At 39.7% G+C, this 12,197-nt stretch overlaps 1 protein-coding gene across 1 annotated transcript; it reads right to left on the minus strand.

Annotated features, from left to right (window-relative positions):
- Nucleotides 1-379: 379 nt before the first annotated feature.
- Nucleotides 380-5,222, minus strand: galr2b (galanin receptor 2b). The gene is made up of 2 exons (XM_044332077.1): nucleotides 4,849-5,222; nucleotides 380-1,568 (listed from the first exon to the last, which is right to left on the minus strand). The coding sequence occupies exons 1-2, from the start codon at nucleotides 5,220-5,222 to the stop codon at nucleotides 806-808; spliced, it is 1,137 nt and encodes a 378-aa protein (XP_044188012.1). The 3' UTR covers nucleotides 380-805.
- Nucleotides 5,223-12,197: the final 6,975 nt, after the last annotated feature.

Genomic DNA, 12,197 nt, shown 5'->3' on the forward strand with positions numbered 1-12,197 from the left:
CAACCAGCGCGGTGATGTTACTGAAGCTCAGCCTGAATGAACCCAAAATAAACTTAGATTTTGCTGTGATTTAATAGCCCCACAATACATGCAAATTTTTCATCCTTAGCTTAGTTTAGCTTAGCTTAGTTTACCTGGGTCCTGACCAGCACTTGCAAGAAAAACATGGCGGACGTCAGGAAATTTAGTGGGTGGAAACTCAGATAGAAGCATGGATGGGGGGGTGGGGCGATACAATTGGTGACCTAAGAAGGGGCATCAAATCTGAATGGCTTGTTGAATCACAGGAATAGAGAGGAAGCCAGCCCACACCAAACTGACTGGGTTGACTTACATACAGTTTGTGTGTTAGTAGGCACATCAGAGACCCAAATATATATGCACAAGCACTGAAAAGTATGGCCCCTTTAAAAGTGCTGAAGTAATATGGATAGTCGAATACTGCAAAAACTTAAAGAAATGCCAAAGTGCAAGCCATGGTTAAGGCAAATGGTGGAAACAGGAAATACTGAGAAATTTTCTCTTTTAGTAAATACTGACAAACCTTTCTGATTTACTGAATATCTAAGTAAGTAGAATGGGACTGAAACAAACATTTTTGGTAGTGGACTCACTGTGTACACAATGTTACTCTATATTTATATCTGTAAACATGTTTGTGCATGAATCCTTTAATCTCCTCCTGTTTGCCACCAATAGTATGAATGTCATGATGAGCATTTAACACATTTTGTAAAATATTAGCTGCAGTGTCTTTAACATAAGGCAATCTGTACTGAGCATGTCAGCAAAGCTGACTCACTTGTCAAGTCTGCCGCTGAAAGGGCAAATTCAGTGTCACTGTGGCTTCTCTTGGCTCTGCAATCGGCCTGTTAATCATTTCGCATTCATTCTGTCGTACATTCTCCTCGTTCATCTGTGACACTTCCGTAGAGGCTGCTTCAAACCCAGGCACAGTGTTGGCAACATGAACCACATGGACCTTATTTCTCCCATTTTTACTGAGAATACAGCTAAATACTTTCTTGAAGCCTTTGCGAAAGTGCTTGGACACCAGAGCGTACACGATGGGGTTGACACAGGAGTTGGCGTAGGCCATGCAGTGAGAGAGGAGCCTGAAGGCATACGTGGTCTGATTGAAAGGAAAGTCTCCGTACAGGTAGCACAAGATCACGACATGGTACGGCAGCCAGCATATGCAGAAAAGCACGGTGACAATGATGATCATTTTGGTGACTTTGCGTTTAGCCCTCTTGGACTCTGACATGCCATCCAGGGGGTCGACAGCCGTCCACAGGTACTTGATGGTTCGAGTGTACGAGAGGCTCACAATCAGCACAGGGATGACATAGCCGAACATGAACGTGCACGTGTCCAGCACTTTGCGGTTCTGCTCCTCCCAGCCAGGGATACACACAGTACTGTTGGCGTAATCAATCAGGTCGTAGTAGCTGAGATAAGGACCCGCAAAGACCAGAGAAAGACCCCAGATGATCACCATGGCAACCACTGCGTTACAAGGGGTTCTTAGCTCTCTGGAGCGTAGCGGGTAACGAATCGCCAGATACCTACAAAGACAGAAAAAAATAATACTGAATTATTAATGCATTAATTAGTGAACTTGCTGACTTTATCTGGTTTTAAGCGGATTCTTGGGTTGCTCTTAACAACTCTTAACTTCATAGTAATAAAATATCCTTCCTGCATGTTACTGTAACAGTCCTGCCTGCACATTGTGATTGGCTGTGAGATAGCCAATCACAAGGACGTGTCTCCTCTCTGAACTCATCTAAACTGAAATCCAAATCTGAATCCAAAAGAAAACAAGCCATACATTTTGATTGATTTACAATTAAACATTAAATTTGTAAGTAAATTCCTCAGAAACTAATCACTTTCTGAATTTAAAGTTTGTATATTATACATTCTTTTTTTGCAAATCAAATACAGTGACGCATGAGTGTAAAGGTCATGACAATTGCTTTTTGGTAACCACCAATAGTTTGATTATGGGAAGGGAGCATCTACTATCCATAAAGGATGCTGCCACCTCCATGCTTGCCATTAAAAGCATCATATCTCATACTGAGAGAACTGGATGATAGTCATTCACACTAAAGCTGTTTGTGGGTATTGTTGTATAAAAAAGCCTTTAGGGAAATATATCATAACCACAAAATCCCAACAAAAGACATTTTTAAATAAAACTTTTCAATAGAGTCTGATCTGGCATGCATCACCTGGTAAAACCATGACAATAGCAGAAGATGTGACTGTGCCTTGGGCCATGCTTTTGATGCTGCTGAACAGGTGGGTGATAAAAGCGCAAATCCACTCACCATGTGTTGACATGAAAAAGAGGTTTAAATGATATTTTCCTAATATTTTCATGGAACAAATCTCTTTCACTACTCTGACACCACAATGCTTTTTACATATTATTGTCTCATCATCACCTGTGTTATCCATCTTTGCACATGTAAAGCTATATTCATGAGTATTTATGATGTTTTATGAGCTAATGTTCACAGGGAATTTTCAAGCTATTGCAGGTTCTTTTGCCCAAAAGCAACACTGCAAATTCATGTCCTCTCCATCCTCATTTACAGAACACTTGAACCAGCTCTCCACAAACATAAGAAACAGTCCTTGAAACCTTACTGAAATGGGGCCAAAGACACTTAAATGCAACATGAAAGGGGAATGAAGCAGATATTGTGACCTACTTGTCACATATGGAAGCTCAGTGGCTTGGACGAAGCTTAGCTGAAATTGTCAGATTTATAAGAAAGCACAAGCTACTGGACAGTCTGTTAATGTCTGTCAAGATGATTTGCCTTTTACATTTGTGTTATGCCTCTAAATGAGGTTTTGCTGAATAAGAAACCAATTAAAGGGTAAAACAGAATCATCACATTTTCTGTAAAATTGAACCATGACTTAACTTCAAAGTTTCCTGGGAAACACAAATCACCCACTTCACTATTTGGCTCTACACAGATGCTGATGTGTCTATTTGCAGAGATACTTATAGTGATCATACTAAATTCAAGAAGACATTAACTGCCATATTATAATTATGCATAACTGCAGCCTCAACACATAGATATTTATACATAGGTGTTAAAAATTATTTTGTGTATGAGAGTGCATTAATAACTGAGCATCATCTACTGTACATTGTTTTTTTGGTACTGTTACCTTATGCATGCTCCAGATCTCAAGTATATGTTTTAAACTGCAAGTGCAAATTAATTCCCTGATTAAAAGCAATAACTGTAAATTGTTTTGTTTTATATGGAATCATTTTCTCAGGCATAAAATCACAGTAAATGTATGATCCGCCCCTGGGTAGCATACTGCAGCGGCAAATGCCTTCCATTAAAAGAGCGGATGAGTGTGCTGCTGTTCATCCAGGCTGAACTGTGATTTAATACCTGCTGGGGATTCCTAGTTTTAAGTGTAAACTGTAAGCTGTTGCTTTTTTCACTTGTTACAGAGGAACTGGGGGAGGAAAACGAGAGAAATTCATTAACCTCCAAAGTCAGATGTTCCTGCTCTTTTCCAGTCTGAGGAGGAAACGTCTGGTTGGCAAGGTGAAAATCTATTGGATCCTCTATAAAGTGTAAACATAGCCAGTGTGAGCAAAGGGTTTCCGCAGCAGAAGGCAGGTGCACACTGACTCTGTCCATATTGACTGAGCTGATAATATTGCCCAACAACTTAGAACCTTCTCTGTGAGGGATATAATTTTCAGCTGGGTATAATGAATGATTCTCTCATAAGATATTCAATTACAGATTGAGGGTCTCTGTAAGGTCTTAGAGTTCTAATACTGCAGGAAAGTGATGTTCCTCCAGTGCAAACAAAGCTCACTCCCAGAACTCCTCCCTCAAATTAATAGTATATGCCCTGAAATTACAAAGCATTAAATTACCAGTTTGTGCACCCTATGTACTATTTCATTCTCTCGTTGTAGTGACTCATGCCCTTGAACGTCTTAAATCATTCCCTTGGATGAATAATTTGTTCCCTTGAATGACTAAAACTTTCATGAATTTGTTCTCTCCTTCTTCTCTCCTGAGGAGGAAGGCTGCTCCAGAACCTTGAACCTGAGTATTTATGAAGTAATGCAGCACTGCAGAAAGAACTTGTTATCCCGAACATATGTTTGGAAGTCAGAGATAAGACAGCATTGTGTTTAACAGCCAGAATCCAAAGGATATCCATGTATCTCAGTCAAAGTTTAAAATAAAGCTGAGAAAGACAAGGACAAGAGTACAAGAGGACAATAAAGGGTGATAACTTACAGCTATTTATCTGAAGGAATTCATTAAGTAATTTGAGGGCATATAATTAGTAATTCATAGGCATGAAAAATTAATTAAAAGGAACCAATTATTGAATTTGAGGGTAGGAATTACTAAACAGGTTTAACACAAGTAAATGAGAGCATGAATTAGTAATTTGAGGCCACAAAGTACCGCTATAAGGATCTTATCAAAACAATTATTAATGGTGAAAGTAAAGTAAAGCCAAACACATATAAAAATGATGAGTAGTGACAACCTTTGGCAACATAAAGCAAAGGGATTTATGGGAAATGTAGCCTTCTTGAAAAGCAGAGCTATTTACACTAATCATCTCTGCTGCTCTATGTTTATAAAAATGACGTCAGTGTAATTTGAAATTTAATTGGGTTGTTAGGTTAGTCACATATGGTAGTTAAACTGAAAAAAATAAGAGAATTATACGTAATTTTTGTGTTATATAACATACTGTAATAACCATGTTTATGTGCACAGATATTTTCTCCTCTGGAACTGACAATAGCTAATAATAACATACCTGTCAACAGACACAGCAGCAAGGGTGAAGCTGCTGGCGTACATGGTGAGGTTAATGAAGAAGTGGACCACTTTGCACATGAATGAACCGAACACCCAGCCCTCGAGAGAGTAGATGGTGGCTTGGAAGGGAACGCAGAAGATGATGAAAAAGAAGTCGGCCACACTCAGGTTGAGTATAAACAGATTGGTTGTGTTGTATCCGACCTGCCCACTCCGCAGCAGCACAGCGAGCACCAGGCTGTTGCCAATGGTGCCCAGCAGGAAGATGAGCGAGAAGACCACCGACACAATCACACTGGTGGGGTTCAGCTGGTAGCTTTCAGACACATTCATCTGCCCTCCTAGTTTGTTGAAATCCTCGAAATCAGACATTTTGCAAGTCTGGAACAAGAAAATAATAATAACAATCATGATTCCTAAGGGTTTAACTGTATTACTATGTCTTAAATCATATCAACTGTCTAAAAGCAGCACTGTTGTGAAACCACATTTCCCAATCCTGTCTTATTTACGTCCCTTGAAGACAAGGCTTATGCACCAGTGGTCAGTATTGACACGATGACAAAGAAGCTCACTCAGACGGGGTTTAATGACAAGTTAGTCTTTGCAGCTTCTCAAATAATTTTGAGAAAGTTGACATGCCTGCATGCACCAGAAGATTTCTTTATCCAGTTAATCCCCTGTTGAGTAATGTCACACATACTAATAAGAAAAGAATAAGGTTTTAACTGGCTGGTGACGTTTGTCATATGTGTCCTTGGACTATTTTCAGTGTTTAATTAAAAGTAATGCTGCAATGCAGTAAATCTACAGTTATGAAGCTCCTGAAATGCATTTTGACTTTTACACTTTCAGTCTTAAGTTAAAATGTTAAATCAGTTTAAAAGAATGTTAAACACAATACTATTTTTGTTCTTTTGCTGTAACAGAAGGAAAGAGGGTCACCTTTAAAGTGAGGATAAAATGCTTCACTGTCATCACTGCGGCGATTTGTTGGGTTCAAATAGGAACCAGAGGATTTACAGGTAAGTGAACCAAACCACTCACAGCAGCTGATTCAACTCCTCTCCTCCCTAATCCAGAAAATTGTGTCTTTAACCGAAAGTGGTCTGAGTGCTGTTGTCTTGTCAGAGTCACTCGATCAAAAATGAAAAGAGCAGAAGTCCATCTCTGCTGGGGGATTTTTGCTTTCAGCCTAGAAAACATCTTAAGTGATCATCTCTTCATAGTGAGTCTGACAGCAGTGATTTATCTCTGCCAATCTCTGACCAATAACAATGTCATTTTAGAGCTTTTAATGTATTGCAGTTTCATTAAATTATATCTACAATGTCAGTATGCACTCTTGGGCTTTTTTTGTCAAATTGTCATGTTGTTGGATTATGAGTGGTACAAAATTGGGGCTTCAAAGTAAAGAGCTGTTCTTCATGGTGAAATTGATGAGTCACAGTGGAGAGATAATTTAATCCCATCCATCTGTCAAAGAGTTCAATTATGGATCAAAATGTTGAACTGCATTAAATGAGCAGCTGGGTCTGCAAATCGCTGTTTTTGGTTATTTCCCTTGATGTTTCTGATAATGATACATCCGTATGTTCTTTGTCAAGAGTCGGTTGATCTCTATGGAATTTCATCATATCTGAATTTAAAATATAATAATAACAAAAAAGGTTACGTGGCAAAACCATTGCTGTCATGACACAAGGTTTATTATTTATAAGATATTGTATTTACGATACAAATCTCACATACATGTAATTTATGAGTTAGGGTTGATCAATTGGATACATTATTGCTACAGTATATTTGACAGGCCCTTCAAAACTATCCTTAGTTTATGAAATGGAAATTTCTTGAGATTGTCATGTGCAGGCTCCATCACATCTGAAATCACAGTGAGGTCAGGTTGCAGGTCAACTGCCATTCAGACCTGTTGGAGTACCAGAGTTAATGATTGGAAGCTGGAAACAGACACAGCGTATCAGGGTTCAAGTGCATTTTAATCAGCTCCTCACTCTGACTCTAAAAAAAGAGGAAATTCTCATTTTTATGCCGTGTAGACTTCAATGTGACACCTGTTCATTGACAATTCCTAAATTGACAATCTCCAGTGTTGAAAGAAATGCATGTTATATTACCTTCAAACATTGGACTGCGTTTAGAAATGGCACTTTTCTTGTAGCTTTTTCGTGTGTAAAAAAACCCAAACTGAGGAGAAAGGCTCCAATTTAAAGCCAACATTTTCATTCAAAACTGTTATCTTCTTGATTACCACCACAGAATATGCATTACACTTGCAATTTCCAGTCATGACTGGAAAAAGGAAACCGATGTATTTGAACATCAAGCTATGCCAAGCTCAAGCTACAGCCATCACAGATTTTTTTAGACTGAGAAGAAGGAGGGAAAATGCTTTTTTTTATGTAATAACCCTGGAGCAACAAATCAGCTTGATCTGAATTGAACTGAAGAGGCATGAATAAAGGTTGCTAATTACTCTACCTAAATGAACAGACAAGGATTTTATATGAAAGGCACAGCGTGATGAATTAATGCTGCATATCTATGGCGGTACAAATGTGATGGCTTATAAAATTCATGGAGCTGAAATAATATTGAAACAATAAGAAGCTCAGACTGCAACAAAGCTACATGTAGATGGAGAGATCAGAATTCAATTTGGCATTTGTCTGCCCAGAATTGATGATGAAATCAATCACAAGTCTGTTGTCTTTTTCAAAGAGAGAAAACCACAATCACAGGGAAATAAATTGCCATAAATGTAGATTATAAAAACTAATATGTTGTGACATTATTGTAAGTCATCCTCTGGCTTTTATGCTTCACTCATCAAATCTCAGCAATAACCAGCTTAAAATTAACTGTGAAACATTATTAAACTTTCAACATCCTTTGAGTATTAAACTCTTCTGCTGCCGGTCTATCAGCGTAATCAGAAACATGACTGAGGGCAAAATGAAGAGGATATACTGATCACAGTCAATGGCAAGTAAATGAGTCATAATAAGTGGAGATTGTAGACATTGTAATATTTTCTTATTAACCTTTTAAAGAGGCAGGGTTATACTTGCTGGGTACTGCAGAGGAATTCTCCTCACAGCTCTGTTTCCATGCCTGACTTCAGCAGTCTCTTTCTTGGAGTGGCTGATTTCTCTTTCTTTCCATAGGGAAGACAATCTGAGCTGATATTACATTTCTGACTGCATTGGGATACAAGGGCTAAGATCAGCCAGCGCTGAACATGTGCAAGAGTCTCAGGGAGGATCAGAGAAAACAGGGATTGGCACACAGGAGCTTTATGAGCTGGTAATAGAGCGTTTGGGACTTGACAGGTTGTGGAATTTGCAGACTTTGGCTGAGCGCATTGTGATGGATGCGAGGGCATAATTAGAATTTTTTTGGAAATGAAACAATGAGTAATGAAAACAGCAGAGCCAGAGGGAGGAGGAGGAGGAGGGTTGATGGGGATGTAGCTCAGCCTGAACCAGACTCCATGGGAAAACATCTTCATTTTGAGAGGAGAGGAGAGGTTTCAACATATAAAAAAATGATGAGGAGGCATAGATAAGGCAACACAAGCTGGAATACGATACATGATATGAATTCTTTCTCTGCCTGATGTTAGGAAAACAGCCAAACTTTAGATATCAGCCAAACAGCTATAGCATTTCTGCATCCTGTAATCGAATGTTCAAAAAGAAAAATGCTGGTTGTGCATCATTCATTTGCATTGCAGATGTTCTATAGATCCATTTAAATACTTCTATTCTGTACAGACAGCAGAATCAGCATGCAGATAAGGCAGATGCAATATGATAAACATACCAGGGTGATGATTAGTGGACAGTATCCAAAGCTTCAGCGCTGCACTCTGATTAGGAACACTCCCGGCAGACCTGCTCTGTTAAGATGCTCATACTCTTCACACTGAAGCCTCTATTCTTCCAGAGTATATCGCTATCTGCCTGTATTGCTGCTGTCTTACTCTTTCCCCGCCTCCACCCCTTCCACCCAACCCCTCTCCCCCTAGTAAGGACTCCTCCTCCACATTCACTTTAATGTTCACACTTCACTGCAGAAAAGGATTGCAGTGCAAAGGTATGGAGGGAGGCTGCAGCGCTCAGCAATCTATTCACAATCAGTGCATAATCAGGGGGTTCACTGACAAAATAACCTTTATGCAACATTGATTGCCAATATAAAGAGTCTGCACATGCACCCAAATCAGCCCCACTCCAAATGAGGCGGTGACCTTTGCATTTGCGTTCATCTTTAACATGGCTTGTTGTGTGGTGAGTGAAATTATTGTCTGCTAAGAGGGAGCACGATTCAATTTGGCCAATCAATTCGGGGGGGCAGAGGAAAACAATATTGTCAGTGTACACATTTGTTATAGCTTTAATTAGTGGGGAATGTTAGTTCAGCATCAGGTTTATAAAATTGAAGCAGGTGAGTGTGTCACTTTGGAAGTCTGGGACATCCAATATTACAGATTGTCTCTTTATAAACCTATGTTAAAATATGTCACAACAAGTGAAATGCTCAATCACAGCAAACCACTTGAAACAAATGAAAACTGTCCCCTATTTAGCCTAACAATTAGACTTTAACAACTTGATGATTATATTATATTTCTAAGGATGTTTTCTTATTTTCTCATTTCAAAGTTCCCTACAAACCTTTAGGAATAGGTGAATCACTTCAAACAGAACTCTTTTCATATTTACCTGTAGGTTTTCAAATTCAGGTACCAAATGTTGTACTTGGGGCTGTATTTCAGGTGCATCTTTAATTATGACCATAGTAAAAATATTTCACAACTTATAAAAAGTGTCAATAACACATCCTCAAGTTTCGGTAGTTAACAGCTCTTGATAGTTTAGATTTACTGGCAATAGTTAAAGGGTATGGCTGGTGATTTTCTATATATTTCTTATTGTCAACAAATTTCCTGTGCAGAGCCAAACCAACAATAAACTAATTCTACTTACAAGTATTGTGTGTGTATCGAAAGCCTGATACATCTTATTCCTCTGTGCCACAGACCTCCATTGTTGTCCAAAATCAATTAAGAACATGTCAATGAGCCACACCGTTGCACTGGGTGACATGTTCCTTCGCCCCAGAGTCAATGGTCAGTCTCCAGAGATTAGTTCCATGTAAGGCAGACGCCATTGGGCATATGCTACATATCACAACCTCTTGACTTGAACTCTTGAACTTCAGCACAAAGTCACAAGGTTGTGATATGTAGTACAACAAGCTAGTGTTATGTACCCAGACTGGATGTATGAAGGTTAGATGTTGGTGAAAATCAATGTGTGGGATTTAGACTGGACCAAATGGAAGAGCGGGGATGCCGGCTTACCAGACTCTCATCAGGATCCTGGCAGTGCTGTTCTGAATGAACTGGAGCTTCAAATTCTTCTTCTAATTCCACTTCTAATCTATCAAAAAACTGTCCGATATGGAATACGTGTTCAGGCCACGAGGAGCTATGTACCACAACATTGTCCTTATAGGTCACCACATTCTCTAGTCCTGCAGTTACCATATTCATTAACCTGTGAAACGTTACCAGGACATTGTTCATTTGGTTAATGGCATTTACCAGTATCCTTTCAGCAAATCAAATTTCGACACAAAGTGACATGTAAGTAAAGTGTATTATCAGGCTTAAGGACTGATGCCAAGGGTGAGCTCTACTCACTGACTTCAACAGCTCCAATTTCCTTCAAGTAGTCCAGCTTGACTGAACCCCAGCTCACCTGTGAGGAGGGACTCTATTTGCAATTCTAAGTGGCCCTCTAACTATATTTCCATAGACCAACTCAAAAGGACTGACACCAGTGGAATCATCTCGAGACTCTCGAATTACAAAGAGCAGAAAAAACATGACTGCATCACAAACCCCAGAGCACCCTGCACAATAGGTCTTGATCTTTGTTTTTAAGGTTTGGTGATATTGCTCTATAGTATCCTGTGATTGTGGATGGTAAGCAGAGGACACAACCTGCTTAATACCAAGCTCATACATGACCTCCTGAAACATCCCTGATGTACCCCTGTCATGTTGGACTTCTTTAGGCAAGCCTACTCTCAAAAAAAATTGGACTAAAGCCTCCACAACAGGCTTTATACTCCTCAAAGACACAGCTTCAGGAAATCGGGTGCCGACATCCGTAATAGTCAGTAATGATTAATTTCCTTTTTTCGTTTTCAGTAGCAAACCAACTCAATCAATCAACACACATGAAGATGGTTCTTCCATGACAGGAGTGGGATATAGCAGAGTGACTGGGATACTTTGATTTGTCTTACCAACCACCTGACATACATGACATGACCTGGAGTATGCCACCAAAGATTGTGGTGCATTTTTGGCCAATAGAAATATCTCATGATCCTTTCCTGTGATTTACATATGCCCAAATGGCCTGCTCAAGCTGTCTCACGGGTCAGACGCATAACCTCTTGCCTAAAACTACTCGGTAGTATAATCTGTGCAACTACCAACCAATTCTCATCAGGCGGACGGTGAGGTGACCTTTATTTCCACATCTAAACATTATCTTGCAGATAGAATCCCTCTGCTACCTCCTGACTCTCTTCATGAGTCATACTGTGGCAGTTTCTCTTAGAAAGGCCACAGAAGGGTCCTGACGCTGCTCCGCAATCAGAACCTTACATGAAAACTGGCTGCACTCTCCTACCCCTGTTACCTTTGCAAAGAATGTGTCCATTAACTGAACTGGTGACTCCCCTTCCTCAGTTAAAGGGTTACTCGGTGAGTGGGACGTAGAACATATCACTACACATGCTGCAAAGGTCTCTGAATATTTCCTCTCTAGAACTAAAGTCTCAGACACCTCACAAGGCACCTCTTGTACTATAGAAGTGACACCATCACTAAGTACAGCATCCACATGGAAAGATCCACAATTACTGGGATAAACAGAGTGTCTGCCAGATCATCAAAGGAAAGCTATCTCTCCTACTGGAAAGGAATCGATTTTTCCCACTGCAGATGGCGTACTTACTAGGTTAGTCCTCAGAAAAACCTTGTGAAGAGGAGCAGGAACAAACTTACTGCCAACACCTTTAACTAATGCTGAGGCATCCAGAAATGACATGTCAGAAGTGACAAGTCTAACGCTCCCCTCAAGAGCAAGGACTGACAAGCCCCAGTGTCCTAAGAACAGTTACTGGAACTTCCTTACTGTTGTTTGACACAGACATTGTACCTTTTGACACAAAGCCTTCGTAATGATGCTAAACCTACTGGTGGCACCAAAATCTCTGCTTGTTCATTTTTTCCCCCTGAAA

Source organism: Thunnus albacares, chromosome 17 (genome assembly GCF_914725855.1).
Source record: "Thunnus albacares chromosome 17, fThuAlb1.1, whole genome shotgun sequence".
NCBI classification, from domain to species: Eukaryota; Metazoa; Chordata; class Actinopteri; order Scombriformes; family Scombridae; genus Thunnus; species Thunnus albacares.

Coding starts and splice junctions, on each gene's coding strand:
- galr2b (XM_044332077.1), bottom strand. CDS start 5,222: ATGTCTGATTTCGAGGATTTCAACAAACTAGGAGGGCAGATGAATGTG. Junction 1,569..4,848: donor GCTGCTGTGTCTGTTGACAG/GTATGTTATTAT, acceptor CTGTCTTTGTAG/GTATCTGGCGATTCGTTACC.